This window comes from Ascaphus truei, chromosome 5 (genome assembly GCF_040206685.1).
Source record: "Ascaphus truei isolate aAscTru1 chromosome 5, aAscTru1.hap1, whole genome shotgun sequence".
NCBI classification, from domain to species: Eukaryota; Metazoa; Chordata; class Amphibia; order Anura; family Ascaphidae; genus Ascaphus; species Ascaphus truei.
This window is the reverse complement of record NC_134487.1, coordinates 196150833-196178789: the sequence shown is the minus strand read 5'-3', so window position 1 is coordinate 196178789 and position 27957 is coordinate 196150833. Positions and strand designations below refer to the sequence as shown.

General features: G+C 45.9%; 1 protein-coding gene across 1 annotated transcript in view; it reads left to right on the top strand.

Moving 5' to 3' along the window:
• The window catches only part of LOC142495721 (zinc metalloproteinase-disintegrin-like cobrin), a 475628-nt gene that overhangs the window by 94500 nt on the left and 353171 nt on the right, over positions 1-27957 (top strand). Inside the window, exons 2-3 of the mRNA XM_075601587.1 lie at positions 16292-16380; positions 25290-25366. Of these exons, the coding sequence (XP_075457702.1) occupies positions 16292-16380; positions 25290-25366 (166 nt within the window). The remainder of the gene's footprint in view (positions 1-16291; positions 16381-25289; positions 25367-27957) is intronic.

Below are 27957 nucleotides of genomic sequence, written 5' to 3'. Positions count from 1 at the left end.
TAAGTCGGAACATGGTTTGAACAGCCAATCAGGTGGCTGTTAACCATTTTGAGGCTAAATGTGATGTCACAAGCCCTATTTAAGGCCGTGACGCCTCATTTGAGCCAAAGAAGACGACGAGACAACATCGGTTGGGATTTACCCTGGGGTTTTTTGGATTGACAGATGAAGAAAGAAGATAAAGAAAGGGTGACAGATGAAGATAGAAGAAGGTGATTAAAGAAAGAAAAAAGAAGATTTGGGTACCTGATCCGGATCTTCATGGCGGATGGCATCGGATGCTGTTGGAGGCCTTCAAGGTACGTGAGCTTCCTGTTACCCCGGGAGTTGGAGGGCCACCGCTTCTAATGGTAAGTAATATATTGAATGCTTGTAAATGTCTCTTTTTACAGGTTTCTTCATTGGATGTGTTTTTTGATTTTTTGGGGGGAGGCACATTGACTGATAATATATAAATCTGTACCACTTTAGGGTACAGATTAATACATTATTATGACAATATTTGGGGGGCATTTGTTGCTTGGTATTTCTGTTGGTGTTTCTTATGTGGATGTGATTGTTTGTTTTTTTCCTGCTTTATGTAATAAAATGTTTGCGATTGGTGTTCGTTTGTAGTTAATTTTGTATTATGTTAGCTAATGTGCTTTATGGTTTTTTCAGAGATTGTTTGTATGTATTTCTTTGTCTTTTAATGTTTACATTCTTTAATGTTGTAATAATTCATTGTTTTGATTGGTTAGTGTTACTATTCATTTTGAATTGGTTTGGGAATTAATTGGTTTCATTGGTTAATGGTTTAATTAATTCATTATTGATGTTGTTACTGCTTGTATTTATTGGATTAGCTGGCTACTGTTTTTATTTACTTTATTTAGGTATGCTAATGCAGTGTTTAATAATGGGCAAATAATCTATTATCCATATCTGGATAATAGTAATTTTGCACATTATTGTACTGTATGTGTTAGGGCGGATGGGGGGGGTCGTGTATTGATGTTTGTTAATTATTTTTTTAATATACATGTGTTTCATAGTGTAGATGTGCAGGGGGTCTCCGGAGCTGAACACCATTTGTTTCAGGTCCGAGGACCCCCTACTTCAGGAAATACAGGCCCTGTTATGAGGTGCCGGTATCCCCTGCACTTTCAAGCGTCCGCGTCACGTGACCGGGACATTGAAATTCTGCAGGGGATACCGGCACCCCATAACGGGGCCTGTATCTCCTGATCTAGGGGGTCCTCCGGAGACCCCCTGCTCATATACACTATTATTCAAATATATTTTTTTAGTGTACGATCGCCTGTAACAGCCTTGCATGGAGATGGCAAATCTCCATGCAAATGTTACATGCGGCTTTTTTTTCTATCAGCTAACGTACGGGAAGTTTAAGAACGCTAGCAGGGGAAAAAAAGCAAACCGTACGCTGTGGGTGTTTTGAGCACGTACGTTAAAAAATGGGCTCAACGCCTTAGTGAATCGCGTCCCCGGCCTCACTTTTTAAAGGATGTGCTTTTTTTGAACATCAGAACGCAAACCCATTGAGCTTAGTGCATAGCCCCCAATGTATCTTTAGGTTAATCCCTGGGTGGATCTCTTTACTGCATGTTGAATCTGCCCTCCTGATAGGCTGCACGGACTTTTGAAAGCACCAAAGTCTCTGTATAATGTGTGGCCAATCCCCCCGTGGGAACCAAATCGCCATCCTATGGCAACGTTGCCCACAGTTCCTGCAGCTGGGCAAGGGGCTTCATGGTATGCCAAGGGTCATGTGCTAACATCACACCTGAGCAGCTTAGCATACCTGACCAAGCCCCCTTTCTAGCGACAGAATGTCAACCTCTGTCCCGGACATCTGGACATCTGGCAGGGAAACCTGTTTATATTTACTTCCCTCCACTTCACACTTTCCAATGTTGGAACCTTTTTAAGTCCGGACTTTCCTAGACACTCTGGAGTCATCTCAGCGTGGTGTCTTAGAAGTCCGCACTTAAGATATGCATGAGTTACTCACCGGAATGGCCGGTCACATGCTGACTTGCAAATTTCCAATGTATCCGCTGCGCCGCCTGACTGAATGTAAATGCCCTGCTCTTTATAATTTTAATACACAAAATAAGAGGAACTTTCATTTACTACCTTGCACAAAAAATGAATAACATATAAAACATAACTGCTTTACTGTTGGGACCCCAGCAGCATCTCCACGAAATTCCATAGCGCTGGCATTTTCCTATCCTGAGTTAGCTCTCTGGGTTTTGCGCTGTGTGAAAAAGCAACTGGCATTTTAAAAAGGAACGTTTTTTCCGCTTTGCGGCTTGGCAGTGAAACATTGTTGCAATACTCTGGGTAAATACATAACCGCGACCGCACTCATACAATGTATCTTAATTTAATGATGCGGTACTTGTGGTTACAACATTCAGAACCAATTCATACTGTGACCGCACTTATACAATGTAATTGAGCTTAACAATGTGGTTTAAACTTTCTTCCTGTCTGTGGTTTGGCAGTGACTCATTGCTGCAATGCATGGAGCTCATACATAACCGCAGGCGTACTAATCTATTTACAGTGGAGGTGATTTGGTGCTCAAGCATGGAATCCTATTGCAAAGTATTATGAAAGGAACACTTCTGGGACATAAGATATTCAACCTAATAAAGAGCTCCAGATGCCCTGAAGGCAGGGGTAAATGCACAAAAACACCCCCCCTAACCTCATTGGGCTGGCCCCAGGTAAGTACTCACGAATTTGTCACCAGTGGTCCCTCTCAATCTGCGTGCTGTTGCCAGTGGGGAGAAGTCCAATGCAATATGGGTTGGTGCAACGCACAGCAAAAGAAGGGGGTGATGGCAGGTCTGGCAAAAAAGTTTCTTTATTGTGTGGACAAGAACAACTTCTTGATAAAGTGCAATTTGTCTGCACGAAACGCGTAGAAGGTTGCAGCCTTCTGTTTTTATGTCCACACAATAAAGAAACTTTTTTGCCAGACCTGCCATCACCCCCTTCTTTTGCTGTGCGTTGCACCAACCCATATTGCATTGTACTAATCTATTTAACCTGCGGTTTGGGCCATGACTCATTGTAGCAATGCATGGAACTAACCTAACCGCAACCTCACTTATCCAATTGACCGTAATACAGTGATGTGGGCCCCTTATACCTAGCGGACCGCACATAGACAGTTTATTAAACATTTACAGGACTGCAGCCAGCCCTGGGCTGCAGAGCTGACACTCCCCCTTTACAGTATGACTCAGGGGACCCTGTTATATGGCTTATACAGAAGATACATAGTATTGCTCACGCCCCCTTATTCCTGGGGGACGGGGGGAGGGGGAGAGACACAGGCATTTTGAATATATTTGTTATATTGCCACTGCTGGGTTGCAGTGCTGACACTCTACAATTCCCAAGCTGGTTCCGGAGCACCCAGCTGGGCCAAATACCTTTATTAATAGCCAGGGTACCCTTTCACCATCGCAGTGGGTGGTAACCTAGGTATAATTGTGTGATTCTTGGGGTGGCCCCCTAGTTGTTAAGAGTGGTAACTACTCTCCTAGCAAAGTCAGTCTAGGATTCCAAGTGTGTAAGTTGGGTCCGTGACCATAAGATTGGTTGGTCGGCATCCCAGGTATAAGAACGTTGTTCTTTGGGTGGCACCCTAGCGGTTATTGGTGGTAACTACCCAAGTAGCAAATTCAGACAAGGATTCCCAGTGTGTAGTCTTGGTCAGTGTTCCCAGGAATAGGTGGGTGGTATCTCAGGTATAAGAGCATGGCTCTTGGAGTGGGCCCTCTAGCGGTTCTGGGGAGGTGACGCTACCATCCTAGCAAAGTAAGCCTATGAATAGCAGTGGATATCTTCAGCGTCTTTTTTCCCTAGTCTGACTGGGACACCTCGAATCTTGATAGATACCGGTGACCAGCTCTTTTGGGAACCCACGGTCTGTCACTCCGGCATAACTAGACCTCCCTGTGACGGCGGTCCATCACAGGTATTACAGCTCTTTTGTAAACCGGGACATAAAAGGTGATCCTTGATCCTTTAGAATCTCTTTAGGAATACTGTAATAGGGACTTATCCCTGTTTAAACTGCATCTAAATACTCTGAGGAATCCAGCAGGGAGAAGGTTAATTGCAGTCAGGCAATTAACCATGATCTACCTGGCTATTCAGAGCGCTAAATAAAAGCCTCCCGTGGGAAACTGCCAGACAGAGAGATGCCTTTGCACACATCTATGCTGACACAGGACGGATACACTCAGCACACAAGGGTGCTGACAAAGGAGAGCAAAGACTGAGAAGATAGTCTTGAAGCACACACCAGGGCTGTAGCTGACAAGAGACTTCCTGGGAGAAACAGGACTGAAACACCTGGAGATGCTGGACCAACATAGTCAAATAAGACTTTCTCACTGATAAATATTTTATATGTTTTTGGACTGGCAACTGGCGTATCCAGACAGTCACATATAGTTAGGGCATGAATTGTTTATTTAGTCTCCAAAGTGGAGTAGGTGTTTGTTTATTTAGGTTTTATATGTTGTACAGAGTTTAAAGGAACAGGCTCAATAAAGCCAGTTTATAATTTCACCCAAATTGGTCTCCATTAGTGTACCTTCGCACACATCTCTTACAAATACCAAACTGACTAAACTACAGCATTAACTCCTTTGCTATCTGTTTAGTGGATGTATTCCAAAGGTGAACAACTTCAGAATATCTTGTGGCACAGTCTAGAATGACTATGATATGCTAATGGCCACGTGCGGATTTAGAGAAAGTTCCTATGAAATCCATACTGTAGTGTAGCTACTGTATGCACTGAAAAAAAAATCAATAATGGGTATCGGTATAAATGTCTATATATAAACCCACTATAACTATTATTATGGCTGGTTATCTATGTAATCTATGTAAAGAATGCTATCAGGGAATAGTGCAAATAAACATGTATACACACATAGGGTACATACTCACTTCTACATACACCTGCATCGACATACTGTACATATATACACACATACATACACACATGCAAACAAACAAATACGAGAGTCTCACTGCCGCTCAACCCGCTGCAGCAGGCCCGGAGATCTCAGGTTAGCTTGGAGCCTAATTCTTAAGTTCGTCTGCAAGACTCGGATCTCACTATGAAAAAATTAAAGACGTAGTCACTACATGTACACTTTTTTCTTGAGGTTTTCTTATTAAAAATATGTAAACCTCGCTGGTATCTGTCTCCTGCATCCCCTCCTCCCTCTCTCTCGCCCCATCCCCGTCTTTCCCATCAAAAGAAGGGGAAACAAAATCCAGTAAAAGTCTCTCTCTCACTCTCTCTTTCACCCCCCCAACACAATACACACACAAACAAACAAAAAAAACCTCCCCCACAATACCCCCCTACAATAAACATAGACTGCCCACTGCCCCACAAAACACACATACACTGCCACTTTACCCCCACAATACAAAGACACTTCCACATTCCTCAAAATACACCCCCCCAACAATACACACAGACTGCCCCTCCCCCACAAAACATACATACACTGCTCCCTCACCCCCAACCCCACAATACACAGACATTTCCCCCTTCCTCAAAATACCCCCCCCCCCCCAAAAAAAAACTATACACACAGACTGCCCCCCTCCCCCACAACATGCACACATACACTTCCCCCCCTACAATACACAGACACTTCCCCCTCCAAAGCAATACAAAAATCTTCACTACCCCACAATACCCCTTCCTCCCAAAACCTGCACAAAACATTTGCCCTCCCCTTCTTATCCTTCATCTATACTCTCAAATGAAAGGCAAGAAGCGTAAGTATCTGCTGTACTTTTTTTGTCAAAGGGCATAAAACAAGTGTTCTCTGGAGCACTAACTAAGATACTTATTAGGCCGTGCCTATAGTGCTGTCGATGGCGACGACGACACGGCGGGTGACGTCACCCGTCACCGTCGCCACCGGCAAAAGTAATGTTTCGTCGGGTGGCGGGGTCGCGGGATTCCGGCAATTTGATTTGTTCAAGCGCCGTCACGTGACGCGACAGTCCTTGAAAAATCAAATTTTGCTGGCTTTCAGTTTCCACGATGGCGGCGACGTCGCGCGCACTATAAGCGCATGCGCCGGCGGCAATGTATTTGTTCAAGCGACATTTCCCACACTCTGTTTCTGACATTCTCAGGAAGTACTCCTACAGTGGAGGTAAAGTTTCTACAGTATATCCTCAGGGTGTATGCTCAGTCCAAAAACTTGCAGCCTCTAGGGAGCTGCTTGAACTGCCTTATTAAGGCAGCAATGTAAAGGGGTTTAAGGCTGCACACCACAATATATGAATAAATACATACAGTTTACCGGTGCTGCTGGTTCAAGGAAGTACCTGCCAGGAAATGCCAAAGTACACTGAGGAAAAAAGAGAGATCCAGCGCTCCACGGATTTCAAGATAATGAATTTATTGTGCCACACGACGTTTCGACCAACAGGTCTTTTTCAAGTGATATGCCTTATGCAATTTCACATTTGTAACGTCCGCTGCATTATTTGACGCTTCAGTTTATAATTAGATGGAAGGCAGCAGCAAAGAGGCGGCTACCACAGCTAAGTGCCATGGGGTGGCAGAGCTTTACATTTGCCGCTGAGTGTAGTACAATACTTCATATATAATGTGAGTAATACCAGAATAGTCCACATCAGACATCATAGATATGTAGCACATTTGAACTTTTTTTGTATATAGATATGTACAGTAGCCCTTGTACCCCCCCCCCCTAACTGAGATTGGGGTGGGTATGCTTCTTCAGCTACATCACTAGTTGTTGGTCTGTACCTGTTGGTAAACAAGAGGGCTGAGTGCTCCGCGATGTTGTGGGGAGAAACAGGACAGGATCACAGGTAACCTTTGTTTTTGCTTCGTGTAGCGCCTCCAGTCAGCATGGATCCTCTGTGATGGCAGGGGGTAGCCCATACTGAACCTCTACTTCTTTAAGCAGACAGTGAATCACACTCCTTTATATTTTCTTTGGTCTTTATTGCATGCAGATCACATAACAGAGCATATACATTCTTCCCTTCTCGCTGTATCCTGACTCAGGCTTTAGGCCCAGGTCAGACCTGTTAGACCTCTCCTCAAACCTCCTTATGAGATGGAGGGCAAATGTTGCTCACTCCACAGAGGGAGGAGAGAGAATGACAAGGACCCAGAATTTTGGAAAGTGCCAATATTTAGATCCTTTGGGGAGTGGCTGTAACTCTGACTCATAACAAGCCAGATCTAGAAACTGATAGACCCCCACATCCAGTGTGTGGTCCAATCAGTACCCACCCCTCAGGTTGGCACTCTCTGGCTGTTGCTAAGGCCCGCCCTTGGATACTTATAATCATTCAAGTCTGCAAAAGCACACAAGGCGTTAACAGAAGGAATTAACACCTCCACTGCCTGCACCTAACAGGACTAACACTGGAAAGGTCCAGGAGAAGAAGTAGCGTCCGGGAGGCTAGGCTAAAGATACAATACATAGCAATTGTATGAGACATAAATATGGTATGACATAACTCTAGCAATACACGTGTCTGTATACAGTATGTACTATTGCAAAACTTGAACCATTGACAGTATTCAGCACACAGTATAAAACTTTTCTCAATACAACACATCTTTTGTCAGACCCAATAAACATGTAAACACAGGGGCAGTGCAATGCTAAAGGTAAAAGGTGGGCTGTGACTGGCAAATTGCTGGATAACATGACATATAATTTACACTAGGACAGTGGGCAGTTACATAACAATGATTTCCATATAACATACAGCTTACCTCACACAAAATGGGCAGAATAGGTTCCTGTGCACATTCCCAAAATGTACCCCCTCACACCCTATATTGTGGCAAGGGTGGCATGGTCATGGCAGGTGAGGTACACTTGCCCAGCTCTCAAGAAGTTTACATGTTGATAGACTATATACATAGCTTAGCTCAGTCACCATGTCAGGGTGCTGGATCCTCGCCCGCTGGGCGTGTATGCGGGTGGAGTAATGATGGTGCCAGGAACTTTGTATCACAAACAATGAGCCTTTATTACTATCCATATACAATGCTCTTCTATTCAGTCACATACATTATATTTCAGATTGCTTAATACTGTTGCATTGCTTGTACTATTATCTTCTGCTTACATAGGTGAGCTTAGCTTTACACCCCAGTGATGTACTTTCAGTTACCTAGTTACATAGTAGATGAGGTTGAAAAAAGACGTACGTCCATCAAGTTCAACCTATGCTAAATTTAGACAACAGATACTTTATCCTATATCAATACTTATTTATTGATCCAGAGGAAGGCAAACAAAATAAATTCCTTCCTGACTCCAAGAATTCACAATCGGATTAATCCCTGGATCAACATTCTTCCCATGTTTACTTATTTGATATGTAACGGTATTTGTGACCTGGCCTGTCCCACCCAATCTCACATTGGCCCCTGTGGTCTAACCAGTCCCCATTACAGTGTGGTAGTGTCTGGTGGTGCACCTGTTGGCAACAGGACTCCTGAGTATCCCGCATGATGGTGTATGGGGTGGACCAGTCCAGAAAGGCAGCTGAGGTAGTGTGCTTGAGTCCTACCTAGATCCAGTGCAGCGCATCCACCTCATCAGGGTCCCTGCGTCTGCATGGGGATGGCCCTGGTGAGGAACTCCTCTGTGGTGCTCCTCTCTGTGCAATTACTCCACACATGCACACGAGAGGGTTTGTGATTAAGAGCATCCTTATTGTACGGTGGGCCATGCTGCCCTCCACAATGGGGTGTAATTAGCCCTCCATTGATCACCGTACTTCCCTTTGAAAGGTATAGTTCTCCTCAAATAGGGATTCCCTATCCCAGCCGGGATATCTTTGCCCTGTGCCAGGTCCCTGGACACAGACTCCTGCTTCAGCTACTATAACATAACTCCACTAGACTAGAACATGTATTGAACTAGCACTAGAACTACTTTTTGACACAGTGCTGTGCCTTATGTACACTCTGGGGGCTGACACAACTCTGACATCACCAACCAGGGAGTCAGAGTCTGTGACCACTCCCATCCATACATAGGGCACCTCACCAGGGTGTGAGGGCAAACCTCCATAATTACTGCTGGCATGCCCACAACTTACCAGGCCTTACTGTCAGCAGGAGAGATGACGGTAGCCATTTTACATGACCGCTACATTCTCCCCCTGGTGAATCCCATCGTCCTCGCTGGGACCTAAATTTGAATACCTTCCTCCAGGAAGCACTGTAAAACAAAACATTATTGTCAACATCACACAGTTTCATAATACAAAATGACAACAGTTACATCCCGCCAAGCCCGCCCCGACCAGCAGCCACGAGCCCGCGCAATGTCTCAGTACCACTTAAAAGTAGTGACTCGGGTCAGGTTTCCTGACCTCTCTACCACCCATATCCAGAACAGTGACATGATAATGCCGAGGCAGTACCCTCTCGGGCCTATAGGTCACCCTGTGCTTATGGATATTTCTCCCGATGCTCCACACCCTCATCAGGTATCTATCCTGTCCTCAGCCTTTCTCCCAGTGATCGCACTCCCTTTATTCACTAGGTACATTTCAATGGTTTCCCTCAGCCACCTTTCCCTGTTCTCTTCTATCTACTCCATGAGGGGTTCCGGGACATAAGGGTACTCCAACCCGTGGGATGATTTATATTTGGCCACTATGGCCCTCTCGGCTCGGCTGATCCGGGTCAGCTCGGCATTGCCTGCCCGCACAGGCAGCACCCATGACAGGGGTTTGTCAGGATCTACAGGGTCGCTTAGAATATCGGGTCCCATGGGCTCTATATCCCGGTGCTCTATTTTAATCCACCGATCCTGTAATTCCCTATCTCTCTGTTCAGGGGTGAATTCTCCTACGGCCCACCAATAGTCCACCACATCTTCCCTACGGATGAGAAACCGCGTACGGTCCATCCAGGCTACATAACCTTCAAAGAGTGGGGCCCACCACCGGTGTTCCTTAAAGCGGTGTGAATCCCCTGAATCACTTTCCTCCGCATCCCCCCACGAGAATATCCCCGAGGTCCGTGCCGACCGTGGCAAGGACCACCGTGATGATCCCAGGGCCTTCCCTTCGCTCTTCCCTGTCGCTGGAGGCAACCACCGACCCACCGCGGCCTTACCCAATTCTCCCCCACCCCGGGAAATACCCTCGGTAGCGCAACTGCGCTGTCTTACCCCAGTCCGTTTCTCCTCCTCCCCCAAAGGTATGTCCATTAGTTCCAAACTAGGCGGGGACCGCCGGGGACATGTGATCGGGGCAGGGGTTTTACCTAGGGCGTGGGGTTGGGCATAAGGGCAAGCGAAGGGGCGCCACGGGGCTACGACCCGTTCCCGGCTGTCCGTGGATTGTTCCAGGGAGGATAGCTCACCCTCCTCAGTCTACGGCTCAGCCGTCCAGCTTTTAAGTCCTTGGGGTGATCGGGGACATCCACCCGATCGCCAAAGCGTGGCTACTTCCTTTCCGTCTGCTCCGCTGTATCCACCGGATTTGACGTCCTCTCCGGAACCGGAAGTGCCGCCATCTTGGGTGGGACCCCCATGCGGGATCTCTTCCTCAATGACGACATCCGGAAGTTCCGCCGTCGTCTCCTCACGTGCGTTTCGGGCCTGGCACGGCCTCTCCTCTGCTACACCTGCAACCGGGTCCAGGTAAGTGCACGAGCGTCCCTTACCATTCCGCAGGGGTGTAGGTGTCTCTCGCCCATCGCCGCCGTATCCTGGGGCGGAGGGACTCCGTCTCTCGGTTCGCCGATCTGCGGGGGACGCCCGGCTTTCCATACTGCTACTCACGCCGTGGGGTGTCGTCCTCCCCTTTTCCTTTCTGGGCCTCACCTCTGCTAACTCGCGGAGATCCTCATCGGAGTAATCTCCTTTCCCCGACTTAGGGGTCACCGATCGGGGCGATAGTCTCTTTTCTGCTCGGTCGGGGGGTGGCCCGACCGTCTCGGTGGCTCCTGACCCAGCCGATTTGGTCGGCTCCAGTCCCGGCTCTCCGGGACCTGCACGGCTAATCCATAGTGCACCAGGGGACTCGGCGGACAGCCTAGCCCTATCCCCCGGGGGGTCAGTATGTTGAATTGGGATGAAGGTAGGCATCGGCCAAAGATATAGTGTCCCGCATTGTGGGCAACGTGCCGCCGTGTTGACAGTGCCTCCGGGCAGCCCGCATTGTAGGCAGAGCCCTACCACCATCTCGGTGTTGGACACCCTGACTACCAGTAACCCGCCGGGTACCGAGTAGGGCTGAGTGGACACTATGGTGCCCACAGTTGAGGAACAGGCCATACTTCTAGTAGGAGCCACTCGCTGCACGGGTCTCTCCAGGGCGTTGGTTCCTCGCGACTGACTAATAGAAGTTGCTGGGCCAGCCACTCCCTGATTCGGCTCCTCCTTCCGCTGACATAGCTGGAACCCGCCCCCAGGGGTTGCAATTATGGGCGGGTCCCACAAGGGAATAGCATGCCCCTTAATTAAGGCCGCACCTTTTTCAGTCCTGGTGGGCGCGATCAGCGTTTTCGCGCCTTTATCCCATCAGGGTGGGGTTCTTTTCCCGCGGCCAATTCCCGCCTTCTCCTGCTAGCTGCCTTGCGTGCAAGATAGCCATCCTTTTTGCACGTTACCTCCGCGGCCGGAACTACTTCGGGTAGTGGCGCCGTCTGTATATCAGTTCCTGGGCCCAGTGGATGCATCCCCACAGGCCATAGTTGAAAGTCACTCCCCCTGGTGGAAATCAGGGGAGGGTCCCATAGACTAAGCGGTTGACTCAGCACTGGGGCTGAGTGAGTCACTGTCCATGAAGGCGCAGCCATAGCTTTCGCGCCATGCCCCCCATCAGGGCGGGGCTCTTCCGTTCGCGCCGTTCCCGGCCAACTTTTTGCAAGTCCTGAATTAGCAGAGTTCTCTGCGACAGGCCCCCGCGGTCTCCCCGATAAGCAGGAGCCGCCATTTTGGATAGCATTTGGGTTAGCACTGTCAGTTTGATTTCTGAATGAGGTAGCATTCATTTGTTTGCAAGTCCACTGACATTCACTCTCACTGTGTTCTACCCCGGTTATCACAATGTCCTCAACACATTCCTCAAGGGGGGCACCTCGGTGTCCTAGGCAGGACAAAAACGGGGCAGCCACTGCTTTCGCTCCACTCCAGAGCAGATTTGTAAGGGACAACTCAGCCACAGTTTGCTCTTCAGTGGGGCGCACGCCACGTATGCTTTCCCCATCAGCCTCCGGCTGCCATTTTGGACTCTCCGAACCGCTCGGATCCTTCATTCTTGGGGTCGACATGTTCTCGTAACAATTATCGTACATGGGGCTCCGTTCTGCGGGGCAGCCACCACACCGGTACAATAAAGATTGCTCTGATGCACCACTACATGTGTACCTAATGTAGGCTGGACTCATGTTGCACTACCTCAGGCTAGGCTCACTCTCTCAGTGTTTGCTGTGACTCCTTCCTCCCAGTCTGTGCTCCCTATGGTAAGTGTCTGGAATGGGCTAGAGTACTCTGGGGCTCCCATGCAGTACTTGGGGCATCTACCTGTCTTGGTTAGCCTAGCGCTGACCCTCTCCAGGATTCCTGACCACGTTAACAGGCTGTCCCTTCTGGCATCCACACAACTAGCACTACCTCAAAGTGACTCGGTCAGCTATAGCCCGGCTCCAAACCCCTCACTCCTTTCAGGCCCCTAGGTCGTCCCTGCGAACAGACAATACCCGTCAGCCCCCTGACCACACCTAGGTCCGTCCCATCGCAGCACAAAGTGGCAGCAGACACTCTCCCTGTTTCCCAGTGTGCCTAGCTAAAAGCCTGTCCTTTTGACAGGTCTGATCTCAGCAGCTCGCCTCCAAATGTAACGGTATTTGTGACCTGGCCTGTCCCACCCAATCTCACATTGGCCCCTGTGGTCTAACCAGTCCCCATTACAGTGTGGTAGTGTCTGGTGGTGCACCTGTTGGCAACAGGACTCCTGAGTCTCCCGCATGATGGTGTATGGGGAGGACCCGTCCAGACAGGCAGCTGAGGTAGTGTGCTTGAGTCCTACCTAGATCCAGTGCAGCGCCTCCACCTCATCAGGGTCCCTGCGTCTGCATGGGGATGGTCCTGGTGAGGAACTCCTCTGTGGTGCTCCTCTCTGTGCAATTACTCCACACATGCACACGAGAGGGTTTGTGATTAAGAGCATCTTTATTGAACGGTGGGCCATTCTGCCCTCCACAATGGGGTGTAATTAGCCCTCCATTGATCACCGTACTTCCCTTTGAAAGGTATAGTTCTCCTCAAATAGGGATTCCCTATCCCAGCCGGGATATCTTTGCCCTGTGCCAGGTCCCTGGACACAGACTCCTGCTTCAGCTACTATAACATAACTCCACTAGACTAGAACGTGTACTTGAACTAGCACTAGAACTACTATTTGACACAGTGCTGTGCCTTATGTACACTCTGGGGGCTGACACAACTCTGACATCACCAACCAGGGAGTCAGAGTCTGTGACCACTCCCATCCATACATAGGGCACCTCACCAGGGTGTGAGGGCAAACCTCCATAATTACTGCTGGCATGCCCACAACTTACCAGGCCTTACTGTCAGCAGGAGAGATGACTGTAGCCATTTTACATGACCGCTACAGATATATCCCTTTATACCTTTCCTTTCTAAAAATGTGTCCAACCTTTTTTTGAACAAATGTATTGTATCTGCCATCACAGTCTCCATGGGTAATGAATTCCACATTTTAACTGCCCTTACTGTAAAGAATATTTTCATTTGTTGCTGGTGAAATCTCCTTTCCTCCAACCTAAAGGGATGCCTCTGAGTCCTTTGTACTGCACTTGGGATGAATAGTTCATTTGAAAGCTCCTTGTATTGTTCCTGAACATATTTGTATATAGTTATCATATCCCCAGATATGACTTAACTTAGGTTAGCTGACCTGTCCCTGTTCTGCATTATACCTGTTATGCTCTCTCATTGAGGAGCCCATTTCTCTGGCTGACTCATCACTATCAAGTGATTCTTTTCCAGCTTCTGTATTCTAACTTCCACTTCTAAGCAGATTGATATGAACCTGCCTGTTGGGCTGGTCCTCTTACATCCTGGAATCCTTTTTCTGGAAATATCTGTAGGGTGTATGTCACCTCTTAGGGGTTGTTCACCTCAGAGGAGGCGTACACCCTACAGATGTTCAGTGGCAATTTCTATGGGTGCTACTGTATCTGAAGGGGCGCTTGACCTAGCTGCAACACAAAAAAAATCTACATTAAATAAAGTGATGCTTCTCCAGCTCTTACTCCTCCAGGAACCTTAGTTCCAGAATCTTCTACCTCAATATATATACCTTAATGGTGACATCACTATCACCAGGCAGAAAGTTGGCTTTCAGTCACCCAGTACCATGTGATGGGAGAGGGGCATTACATCTTATGAGCCCTCACATTTAATCCTTTAAGGTTGTTACCTCCTACACCAACCAGTAGTTCCCAAAGCAGGGCTACACGTAAATAAAACATAACTTTTAATAACTCCTCTTGAGATGTAAGGTAATATAAAAGTACTTCATAACAGTGAATAGAAGATTTGATTCAGATGTGAAATATATTGTATCAGTGAAAATATTGGACAAACTAAGTGATTACAAAGTTGTCATTTTATTAAAACAAAGGTGTATCAAAGCACAGGGTCAAAGTACAAATGTTGTTAAATACTGGTGCTGCAGAGTTTACCTAGAATCATGCAGTAAGATGAGTCAGTTTGGGTTAAATACACCTGTGGATCCAATCGTATAAACAATGAACAATGTTTTTTTTTTAATCTAGCTTCGTTAAGAGTACATATTTACAATAAACAGGATCTTCAAAGATGCAGTCACTTTGAAAGATTCTCTGCTGCATTCATAGAGCAGAATGTTACAAAAGCTTACTGGGCTGTGAGTCCTAGTGATAGTACTGTAATCTAATGGGATTAAGATAAAATTGGTTAGCTCCCACAGAGATATAGCTACTCTGAAAGAGCAAATTAGCCTCCCTATTGGTGAGATGAAATGGCAGATTTGATCAGGCGTAATTCTAAAGAATAGTGCTTTCGCAGCGATCAGTAAAAGTATTTAGCTCCTACCACAAGGAGAGGGCATCCTGCAGGTACGCCTGGGTTTTTCCCCTGATGCTCAGACCCTGTTACTAAAGACGTCAGATACTGTATGACATTTAGGCATAATGAAGCTTCCCTACGTACGTTTCACCGTAAACACGGCTTCTTTTGGGGTGGAGCTCACATCACATCCAGAGGTTTTTTATTGCATTCCATTGCTTTGTGACAAGGACATAAGAAAGTGCCTAATGAGAGGCGGCTATAATACTGGTATAGCAGGTGTTTAAAAGCAAATAACTTTTTTCCCAGTGCTGTCTGTGCCCAGAATGTTTTAGGGTAACTGAAGGGGGAAATTTCAGTCTGAAACACATGAAAGGCATTTAGGTAAATCAGTATTTATTTAGCACTTAATTCAAATGCATGTTATAAGCATATGTAAGGATTTGGAGACACAAAGGGTTGGTATATACATCTACTATGAGATAATAATATTGATTGAAAATAAAATAATTTTTTTACGTGAATTAACTTTTTTGTTTTATTTAATAAAGTATTTTGAAACTATACGCTTGGTGTATATTCATTGAATAGAAATCATCATTAGAATTTTGTAAATACTGTACCAGTGATTGACAAATTGAAGAGATTGAAACTATATGGATAGTTTCTAATGATCAAGTTTGAGATTGTGTATACAGAGATGGAATGATTGGATCTATCCTATGAATCCTCCTTTTAGGCCATTTGAGGACAGAGTGTTAAATTGAAAATCCATATTGTCTCTTTCTGAAGCAAAATGTTGCCTCCTTGGATTTCATAACAGTCTATGAGGATAAATTACTTCATGTAGAGAGGTATCTGTAGGCTCTGGATTTGTCAGTCTGTATGTTCAGTGAATAGACACTGAACATTACTGTATATCTACTGTATTTGTCATGGGTGTAAGATTAGTGGTATCGTGTCTGATTTCATAAAATCATATTTTATCTAAATAAGGGGACAGAGCTTTTTGGAATCCATTTCCAAAATCTTTATGACATGTTTTTGCAGGAAGAATAAAAGTGTAGATGTTGAAGGGAAAATAAGAAGTGGTATTGTTATGCTGATTAAGACATTTTCTCTTCCAGCTTCGCCGGTGAACCCACTACCCACAGGGCAGAAATATGAGGTGGTGTTTCCACAAAAACTTCATGCACAGTACAAGAGAGAAGCCCAGGTAACTCAGATAAATCACTGTGTAACATGGTCTGCAGCTTAAACCACATCCCATTTTCACACCTTGTCGTCTCATGTAAAGGTGCAGTAAGAGAAGGTTAAAAGTAGCAGATTGACGCCTTTTTAAAACAAAGAAAACAGTATTGTAATGTAAATAATTCTGAGTAAAATGTTTTTTGTTTTTGTTACAGTGGGACTCTGAAAGGGGGTGGGGAATGGGTTAAAGTTATTTTTCCACCTCAATAATAATCCAATTAGATTTATAATACCCCTCTTTGTCTGAACACATGTAAGGTATCTAACCCCCACCTTTGATAACTACTAGTTAGTATAAGGGTTTTACCAGCCTTAATGAGTTAACAGTGTACTAGTAGGATCACTTAGGTTACTCCCTTCCCCATTATGTAATGCACAACGAATATGCAGAAAGTGATAGTCTCTCCATTGTGCCGTATGTCTTGTGACTGGTGATGTCACTATAGGGAGATAGAAGGTATATATAGATCTTCCCTATGTTCTAGAAACATCTTACTCAGAGTTCAGACTGAAGCTTCACCATGAGTCCTGTTAAAAGGTTTGTGTGTATAGATATGTGTATTAAGGATGTCTTGTCACCATTTATTGTTTTCAGTTAAGGAACGTGCTCCATATACAGTAGTTGGTGTCTATCGTAATGGCCCAAGATTGTTCTCATTCGCCAAGAGGAGTAAGCATGTACTGTACTCAGCAGGGAGTTCTCAAAGTAGTAGCTCCAGAACAAAATCAGATCGTCCCCACAGGAAGTTCCCAACTAAGCTCCTGATCCAATATGTAGGGCCGCCAACAGGGGGGGTCTGACGGTGTTTGTGTCCCGGGTCCGGTGTGGGAGGGGGCCCGGCCACCACCGGGCACCGTTTCATAAAAAAAATCTGAAAAAAATGGCCGCCAGCCAAGCGTTCCGCGCGCTTGTAGCACTTTGACAATGAGAGCCGCGCGCACCTCCTTACCACGTGTCCTACAGGCAGCAGTATGTGGGTGGTGGAAGCCACAGGCAGCTCCGTTACAGAGATCGAGATGGGAAGAGGCTGTCTGTGCTGGAGGAGGAGAGCAGGAGGAGGTGAGGGGGAGAGGGGCACTATAGGAGTTGGTCAGGGGGAAAGGGGCCCTACAGGAGTTGGGTTGAGGGGCCTTACAGGAGTTGGTGAGGGGGGATAGGGGCCCTACAGGAGTTGGTGAGGGGGATAGGTGCCCTACAGGAGTTTCTGAGGGGGGAGGGGCCCTACAGGAGATGGTGAGGGGGGTGAAGGGCCCTACAGGAGTTGGTGAGGGGGGAGAGGGGCCTTACAGGAGTTGGTGAAGGGGGAGAGGGGATCTACAGGAGTTGGTGAGGGGGAGAGGGGCCTTACAGGAGTTGGTGAGGGGGGAGGAAGGGACCCTACAGGAGTTGTGAGGGGGGAGAGGGGCCCTGCAGGAGTTGGTGAGTGGGGAGAGGGGCCATACAGGAGTTGGTGAGGGGAGAGGGGCCCTACAGGAGTTGGTGAGGGGGAGAAAGGAACCCTACAGGAGTTGGTGAAGGGGGAGAGGGACCCTACAGGAGGATTCGAGGGGAGGAAATGGGAAATTAAGGGTACAAAGCGAAGGTACTAGGAGAGGAGAAGGGAGTTGGGTGGGGAAATAGGGAAGGAGAAAGGAGGGGGGTGAAAACACATTTATTATTATTATTATTATTATTATTATTATGGAGTGGGGAACAGGCCCTTATTATTACAAATGGCCGTAGTATTTAAATCACCATTACTATTATTACTATGTAACTATGTACTGTATTAGTACCTGATTTTTTACAAGTATATTAAATATATAATATTATTGCTATATGTAGTATTATCCATGACTATTATTAGTGTTAGTATTATTACTTACATTAGCGTAGATTCGGGCTGTCTAGTTCACTGTATTTTGCCAGCCCTGATAATATTAATACACTGGGGGGAGGGGTGTATACACGTCCATGGACAGAGGAAGTCGTACAAATAAAGCTTTTATTTAATTAGTATTTTTATATGTATTTGGGGGCTTGGGGTTATTTTTATATGTATTTGGGGCTTGGTGGTATTTTTATATGTATTTGGGGGTTTGGGGGTATTTTTATATGTATTGGGGAGGGTTGTTTTTTTATATGTATTGTTTTATTTTTTTCAATGGATTGGGCTTTTTTGTAGATGTATTGGGGTCTTTTTATACATGCATTTGGGGTATTTTTTTTAGATGCATTGTGATTTCTTTAGATGTATTGTTTTTTTAATATGTATTGTGTGTGTATATATATATATGTGTGTGTATGTATGTATGGGGCATTATATGTATTTTTTTAATATGTATTGGGTAGGTGTTTTTTTTATGCATTTGGGGAGGTGGGGGAGATTGTAAATATTTGGGGTTTGTGGATTTTTTTGTATGTATTTGGGGATGGGAAGTTTTTTGGTATATATCTTGTGGGGGAATTGTGTGAGGGGGAGGGAATGAGTGAGTGTGGGGTAATTGACTTGACAGAGGGAGAGGAGAGAGGGGGTGAGTGAGGAAAAGAGGTGAGTAAGAGTTAGACGCAGGGGAGAGAAATACGTGCAAGGCGGGAGAGTGAGAGGTGGTGAGATGGAAGGGAGAGAAATACATAGGAAGAGGGGGGGAAGAGAGGGGGTGTGAAATGGGGGGGCGGAGAGCAATACTGCCGACTCGGGGGGGGGGGCTGCTCAAAATGTTTGTCCTGGGCTCCACTATTTCTGTTGACGTCCCTGCATGGACGAGGTAGGCAGTACATACGTAGAGTGATGGGATACGTTTCACTGAGGACAATGTGTAATCTCAGTCTACCCTAGGCCCAATTGAGATGGGGCCCTATTGATACTATGGGCCTTATGCAGCCACTTATCGCCAGCTTCTCGCAAAAAAGCCTACTGCAATTCCGCATGCCCCGAGAAGCTGGCGATAAGAGCAAAAATCACCGTTTTTTTTCCAGAATAAAAAAATGTTGGCAACCGCTTGGCGATAAGCCACTTTTCGCCGCTGATTGCCAGCTTTTCAAACACGCTCAATTCTAGTAGCCCCAACCAGCTTCTCGCAGCTGACCGCTGCTCTAGAATTGCGATTTTCTCTCCAAATTATCACAACACAAAAAGTTGGCAAGAAGGTGGGGAGAAGCGGTGAATGAGCAGCGAGACAGCACTTAGAAAAAATCAGGCCTTTCTCCTGCATCAGATTGATGTCGGGGGTCTCTGGAGCTGATATCCATTAATACCAGCACCGGAGACCCCGGCATGAATCCGATGCATGAAAAATGCATTTACAGCCCACTTCATTACCTTAGCGGCTAACCGCTAAGGTAATGAAGGGGTTAACCACATGTTCCAGGCTTATTCTGGGTAGCAGGGGTGGGTGAAGGTGGCCTTTGGCACTTGGTGAGTGTTTGGCCCTTGCAGGGGGGTTGTGGGTGGACTTAATCCTTCATTACCTTAGCGGTTAATACCGCTAAGGTTATGAAGGGGTTAACCCCTTCAGCTACCACCCCGCAAGGTCTAAACAACCATCCTTGGGGACAATACCCCCTTCACTCAACCCCACTACCCACAATAAAAAGAATACACATAACAGCCCTACTACCCACCTCCTAGGTCCCAAATTTTTTTTTACCATATTTAATAAACATTAATACATAACCCACCCCCTGTGCCCCCACATAAAAACAGGATTTATTTTTTTACATACAGTATTAATACTCCAGTCTGGCGGGGGTCCCCGGTAGTCCAGACGGGTGTCTGCAGGCCCCACAGTGCACACTGGGGGGTTCCCACGGGTGTCTGGGAGCCTCCGGGTGGTCCCCGCTAGGCTCTGTGGGCCACCAGGTAGTACCTGCGGGTCCCCGCGGGCCCCAATGGGGTCCACGGGTGGTCCCCATAGGTGTCTAAGGGCCCTAGGGTTGTTCCCACGGGGGTCTGCGGGCCCTCGGGTAGTTGACGCAGGACATTTAAATGCATTGGAGATACTGGCACTCTATAACGGGGCCTATATCTCGGGAAGCAGGGGGTCCCCGGACCTGAAATTAACGTGGTTCTGCTCCAGAGACCCCCTGCTCATCTACACTAGTAATACAATTTAAATATATAGTAAGCACCAATTCACAACCCACCCTCTGTGCCCCCACAAAAAACAATTATTTATTTATTTGAACACACAATTGAAAACATAGGCCGGCGGGGGTCACCACGGGCATCCGGGGGGGTTCGGGTGGTCCCCATGGGTCCGCACTGGCCTGCGATACCATTCGTGTTGTAAAAAAATAAAGATGGCCTACATTTCAATAAATACACCTCCCCCCACCAAACACATACAGTAAATTAATGTGCAAAATAACTATTATCCAGATATGGATAATAGATCATTTGCCCATTATGAAACAAAACATTAGCCAGGCAGCATAAATAAATAAATAAAAACCATTTTACTTACCCCTGCCATTATGAAGGGCATCCTCGTCCGCATAATGCAGGGCAATGTCCTCTGTTGCCAGAAAGAATACATTAAAAAATACAATCTAATGGCCCCTAACCCCTTAATCACCTTAGCAGTTAATAACCACTATAGTAATGAAGGGTTTAACCCACCCTCCCCCACTACCCACCTGTGAGGCCTAACCAGCCACCCCGGACCCACTATACCAACCCTTTACCCATTGAGTGGCATAGTAGTACATCATACCCATATGATATGGGCATGATAAGCTACTATAGTAGTCAATGGACTTCCTAATACAAAAGCATGAATGTCCAAAATACATAATAATTAAGTAAATATCCCCTCAGAACATGGCATTACTGGCCAATAAAGGCCAGTAATGCCCTGTTCTGAGGGGATTATTAATATTATAGGCTAAATGTAGGCTTTTTGTAGACACTTTTGTAAAGAGATATAACTTGGAACTGCGCTGATGCACCTGTGTAGGAATAAGAAGTAAAGTAGCAAATGAGAGGGGAGAGGTTGGGGGGGGGGAGAAGAGAGAGAGGTGAGGGGGGGGATAAGAGAGAGGTGAGGGGGGGATAAGAGAGAGGTGAGGGGGGAGAAGAGAGAGAGGTGAGGGGGGAGAAGAGAGAGAGGTGAGGGGAGAGAAGAGAGAGATGAGGGGTGGGAGAAGAGAGGATAAGAGGTGGGAGAAAAGAAAGATGAGGGGGCGAAGGAGGAGGAGGAGGACAGGCAAGGGTTTGGGAGAAGAGATAGGTGAGGGGGGATTGAGAGAGATGGAAGAGGGGAGAACAGAGAGGTGAGGGAGAGAGAGGTGAGGGGGAGAGAGAGAGGTGAGGGGGGAGAGAGAGGTGATGGGGGAGAGAGAGGTGAGGGGGGACAAAGCGGTGAGGGGGGACAGAGAGGTGAGGGGGGAGAGAGGTGAGGGTAGGGGAGGTGTGGATGGCTGGAAAGGGATGAGGTGGAGAAGTGGGGGCGAAGAGGTAGGTGAAGGGGACAATGGGAAGAGAAGTTGGGGGGCTGTGATTTTAACTACAAACGTAAAAAAAAACAGATATCCCCTAAGTATGACTGTCTTTCCCCTAAATTTGAGCGACAAATTGATATCAATCCCTTATTACCTACTAGACCTCCCATTTCTGGCCTTATCGTGAACGTCTCCCTTTCACAAATTCTTTCAAATCCTTTAAATAGTGTCCCGTTTACAGTATGTTAGTGTTAGGAGAACCATAATTTACTCCCATCTATGCAAAACATACGTTCTTATTTCTAGATTATATCAGTCCTAAACTAGGTCAGGCCAAGGGGTTAACAGGCCATAAAACATTTCTTTGTATTTTCAAATTCAAACTCCAGTCACCGTAACCCCTGAAGCACCAGAAAGATTAAAATGCATAATATCGCATGCTATAATCATGACAAAAGGAAACAAATATAAGTATCTCCCCATGATAGAAGTGAGAGCTACCAGGGCACGAGGCACAGATTAACCATATCATTTGCCACCAGTCAATGCCTGAACTTGTCTGTTTTTGTATGGTGAGAATTATCAACAGATGTGAATAAAGCTCTTGTTTGTACTATCAAAGTTCCTTGTGTCCATCATTATTCTATCTTCATATCCACGCCCAGACTGCATGGACCCAGAACCCTAAAAAGGTATGAGAGACTCAGCACATATACAGTACATATATATATATATATATATATATATATATATATATATATATATATATATATATATATATGTCACGGGAGACCAGCACTTTTAACACATTTATACCAAGGATCATATTGTCCCGGCCAGCTTTATTCTAAAGCTTGCCGGGTGTATAGCGGGCTAACCGCGGGTCTGTTCTCTGTTAAAACAGAGTTTCCCACGTGGCGGCCGCTTCAATAGATAAGCGCTAATGGCGCTTATTATTGAAAGCTCCCGAGGCGCGGGAAAAATGGCCGAAAATGGCCGAAGACAGCCGCGTGTCGCCCGCAGCTATTTTTAAACTGCGGGGGCAGCCACATTAGCTTTAAGCTGGCCGGGACAGTATGATTGAGTAAAGCAAGGAGATAATCAAATTGTAATTTATTTCACGAATGGGACATACAGTACACACAATGTTACACAATTACAATCAAAATACACTTAATGGGACGGGGCCAAACGAAATAAAATGTTCCCAAAATGAAATCTTGAAAAACAAAATCTCAAGGAGCAATTTCCCAGGAGCGGGAGTTGCTCGCAAAATGGCTTGAAACAGTTCGCGGTCAGCAGCGTTACCTGCAACTGCTGTGTACTCCGACAGAGCTGCTGCTTTTGATGGCTCACCTTGAGAAAGGCAGTATTGGACTGCCAAAATGTCGGTTTTCTAGGCACATTAAATCTTTGTTTCTGATTAAGACCGTGTGCCTGCTTCTTTACTACCTACTGGACTACTTTGGGACATAATGAGCTCCCTGGAACCAGTGCACCGGCAGCTAAGTACCCCCCATTTACCAGTGTGACGGAGTGTGTGTACTTCTCTCTATCTAGGTACTTGAAGATCCCCTTCCCAACTAACACCTTGGGGACACTGAGCCATTTCAACTCCGGGCTTTTACAGACATCGTAGCACCAAGCCAGCGGGATGTCTTACAAGTCCAGAGCAGCACATTCTTATCTGCTTTAGTGAGTCACTAGACGCATACTAAGTGGGGGCTACAATAAATGAGTAATTCCCAGTACCCGGTGGTCTGAATGAAAGCCCAAATGTGCCTAACATGTTTGATACACTATTTGAGGGGGACTTTCATTCATCAATTTTTATATAAACTTATAAAAATTATGCTATGGGTGTTTTTCATGTTTCTCCCTGAACTATGTGCACTGCAAGTTTCAGCGCGCTGGGAGCTTCCTAGCAGAAGTTAGCACACAGCCGCTTTTATTCCTCACGCACTGAGTTTAAATTTTTTTTTCCTCTCGCCACCTTATACCTGGTGGAAAGACACTGAAACCCTATACTGCGTTCTGGGGGGTTGGGCATATACCGGGGGACCCTGGAATGTGATTTCCCCCTGCCCGTTTACCCCCTTCCCACAAGACCACTTACTGTTCTGGTCTGTGCTGAAGCAGGGAGATCTGGCAATGAGCTGCAAACTGCTTCCTAGGGAGGATTTTGTCCGGTGGTCTGTGTCTTCATGGCCCCAGGAATATGGTAGCATTCCTGAGTACATGTTTTGGGGTAACCGAAAAGTCTGGCCCCCTTCTACCCAAACACACCCTGACAACGTTTTACTGTAAAATCATCCCTGAAACCCATGCCCTGTGAATCTCCGCTGGTTAGCACATCTGGAACAGTAAAACACACACATACATTTTTATTGAAATACAGTGCACATGCCATAACTGGGTTGCAGAGCTGACATTTCAAACTCCCCAATATGTCTCAGGGGCACTCAGCCGGGCATAATACCTTTATTATTGGCCTGGGAACCACCTCACCGTCACATATATACAGCTAAAACCTGGATCACGGAAAAAAGTTGCCGCCACAATCAGGGGACCCGGGAGCCACCCCACACAGGACTTACCCAGAGCAGGGTGCTGGGTATCCAACACCGTGGGTCAGCTATCACGTGGGGGGTGTTGGTGGTGGTGTGTCTTTCTCCGTCTGTCTGTCTCCATGTGTCTGTCTGTCTCTGTGTGTAGGTAGCAATAAAGCATTGAATAGTAGAGAAAAAAATGGCCACCGCTTTCAGGGAACCACGCAGGGGAGGAGGGGGCCAAATGAAACCAAATTTGTGTCTGTATGTGTGTGGTTTTTGTTTTTTTAAACGAGAGCCACGCTAACACCGCGTTATAGCGGATCCTCATTGTAGCGGATCGCGCTATAATTGGGTTGAGCTGTATATATATATCCAACACAATGTTAACTCCTTTAGAGACTGAGAAGTTGGATTTAAATGTATGGGGATAGAAAATGAATGCGATAAAGTTACGAAATTAATAAAAATGTACAATATAAACTTAATGAAAAACTGTATGAAAATACTAATATTTGTCTGATTTATTGTTTTTTTAAAAGGCATTCATCTTCTAGTTTTAACGCATCCAACACATCTCTGCATTCAGCTCAGTGTGATCATTTTAATTAGATCACCCTAGTAGTAGCGAAAGTTCAGAGGCTGTTCCTTGTCCCGAAAATCAGGGGTTCATAATCTTTTTAAATGGTGCAAAATGCAAGATAACTAAGATTTGGTTATTGGCAGATTTCTATTGGTCGACCCGGATTGGGCATGACCAGGAAACTATTTTCTGTCTGGGAGAAAATATTACTCATACCAGGACAAAGGAGGTTTATTTATTTATCATGTGATTTTCTAATCAGGCATGATGCAGAATGTCTATGCACAGCTATATAACCACTGTCTGCTCTGTCTCCGCAGGACAGGTATCCAGACCTTTTGCGGTATGAGTTACAGCTGGATGGGAAACCCCTGGTTATGCACCTTGAAAAGACAGCGTGAGTGATTCTTGTGGGTAATCGCTGGCTCTGTTCAGCTTTACAGATGCCTAATTATAGAGAAATTAGCTCCAGATCTGACCCTTTTTAACATCTACTACAATGGGCAGTGATAGTCACATTGGCACCCAATTGGAACGCTACTACCCATCCCCTCTACCTCCAACAATACCCCTGTCACACACAGAAATGGGCAAAAGCCCTATTAACCAAATCAGGCGAATAGTGCTTTTGCCCATTCAAAAGCAATCAATAGCCAGCAACCCTATAGTAAATAAAAGTAGTACTTATTCCTGCCAGGGAGGAGGCCATCCTCATGCTCATCCTTATCCGCGTCTTCATTGGCACCATTATATAAAAAAAACACTACCTACTTGCCAGTAACCCGTTAATTACCTTAGCGGGTAGCAACTGCTATGGTAATTAAGGTATTTACCCCTCCCGCTACCAGCCCGGGAGGCATAACCACCTTCATCGGGGCAACTATCCCCATTTCCCACCCCCTCTACCCTCATCAACACACACAAAAATGAGCAAGAGCCCTACAGCCGCGGCCGCTTTTATTTTAACACATCTCGGTTATTTTCCGGTGACTTTTTCAGAATTCCACGCGCTTGACCACGTTCATGCCTCATTCTTGCCGTATTCATGCCGTCCGTCACCTGCGCTCACCCGCGCATGATCTGTTTAATGATAATGGTTCTGATTTTATTGGTTGCAATTCTTCGCGTATCCGCCAGGTGGCAGATATTCATGAATTGTAATGAATTCTAACGTACAGTACTGTACATGTGCTTCAGTAATGTGTCGACTTGCAGGTGTTTAAAAAATACCACAGTGGTCCTGTAACAGGGGATTTATCACTGTTCAGAAAACTTGCCTCTAATCCAGCAGTGTGCTGGTTAATTGGCAGATTAGAGGTTTGTTAGAGAATAGGCTCCTCCTGAAACTGAAGGAGAGACTCCTGAGCTCACACGTGGGCTAAAACAGGAAGGGACAGAGAGGTCTTGAGAGCTGTAGACTGACAGCCAGACAACAAAGGGAGAAGACTTCTAAAACCTGAAAGTGCCTTAGGACAAAAAGGCTATGCCAGGAGAGCAGAGAAGGATTCTCCCTACTGCTACCAGAGAGACAGATAAGCTTTACTTTCTAAGACTGTGGTACAGTAGAGGCAACTCTTATTCTAACAAAAACCAGTGGCAATTCTCCAAAAAAACCAGGAAACACCCAGGTACATTCTGAATACAAGCCTTAAACTTTCCTTAAACTAGCCCCAGCATTTCTGCATTGATTAATGGCCTATCAGATTAACAGCAGGGGTCCCTGGCAGTCCCATTCAAACTGAATTGGACTACCAGGGATCCCTGCTGTTTTAATCCTATGGGTCGTTAGTCAATGCAGAAATGCCTTAAACGTGCCTCAAACTAGCCCAGAACATACCCAGCACATACCCAGAATGTAACCCGGCTAGTTTACGGCAAATGTTAGAATAAACGTTGCCTCTACTGTATATCTGCACATATCAAACTATATGTTTGGGGCTGGGAAACATGCTATCTAAAGGGAGTTCTGGACTGCATATGTTTACCTAGAAATACTCCTAAGTGGAGCAGAAGCTTTGCTGAACCCCTTATTTGCATACGTTTGATGATTTTCATGTGTTAAAGAAGCAGGCGCAATAAAAGCCTTATTTTTAGTTCACCTTAAAACCAGTCTCTATTGCGTACCTCTGCACACGGCTCTTACATATGGTGTCAGAATTTGGGATGAGAGGTGGCCCTTGAAGTTCAAAGGGGCCCCGGAGACTGCTTGTGAAAATGTTTGTGCTTTTGCCTACATATTTCCTGCAACAGTCTGAACAACAGAATTAAAGGGATACACATCCATGCAGGAAATCTACACTGCACTGAAGAAAGCCACAAAACCACAGATGGACTCTTTTCCCCAATCCAAAAAGGAGAGAGAGTGAGACTGCTGAAGCAGGTAAACCTTACTTGCCTATCACAATAATGTGTAATATGGTTGTTGATAAAGGGGCTTTGCCTTCCAGCCATAGTCAGGGTTCAAGAAGTGAGTTAGTGCTCCAGAGGAGCTAGGCTTTGTTTATTATTTTCTTTACAAAAAATAAAAAATACATTTTTGCTGAAGCAGGGGAATTTTCAGCAAGCAAGTGCTGAGTGTAAAATTGCCCCACCGGGTAAAAGGGGATTGCTGAACTGTGTAAAGGGTAACCCAAAGCCAATTGCTGAGTGTTAAGTCGCCCTGCCGGGAGTGAAAGAAAGTGAAAAAAAGAGAATATTTTTTTTCTGCAAGTAAAGTCTATCTATGTATCTTGGGAGTACAACATGCACCAAAAGTGTGAAGAGTAAATGCCATAACACCAAAAGATGAGACTGAAAATTACTGAACTCAAGCAGAAAACTAAATTCTGTTGCTGAAGCAGAGGGATTGCACATAGCAAGTAAATGGGGTAAAGCAAATGCCTTTGCTGAAGCAAGGAAATGGGCAGCCAGCAAGCATTGTATTTAAAGAAATAGTGCCCCAATAGGTCAAGGTAAAGAATACACCTGTGTGGGGAAAAAAAAACAACG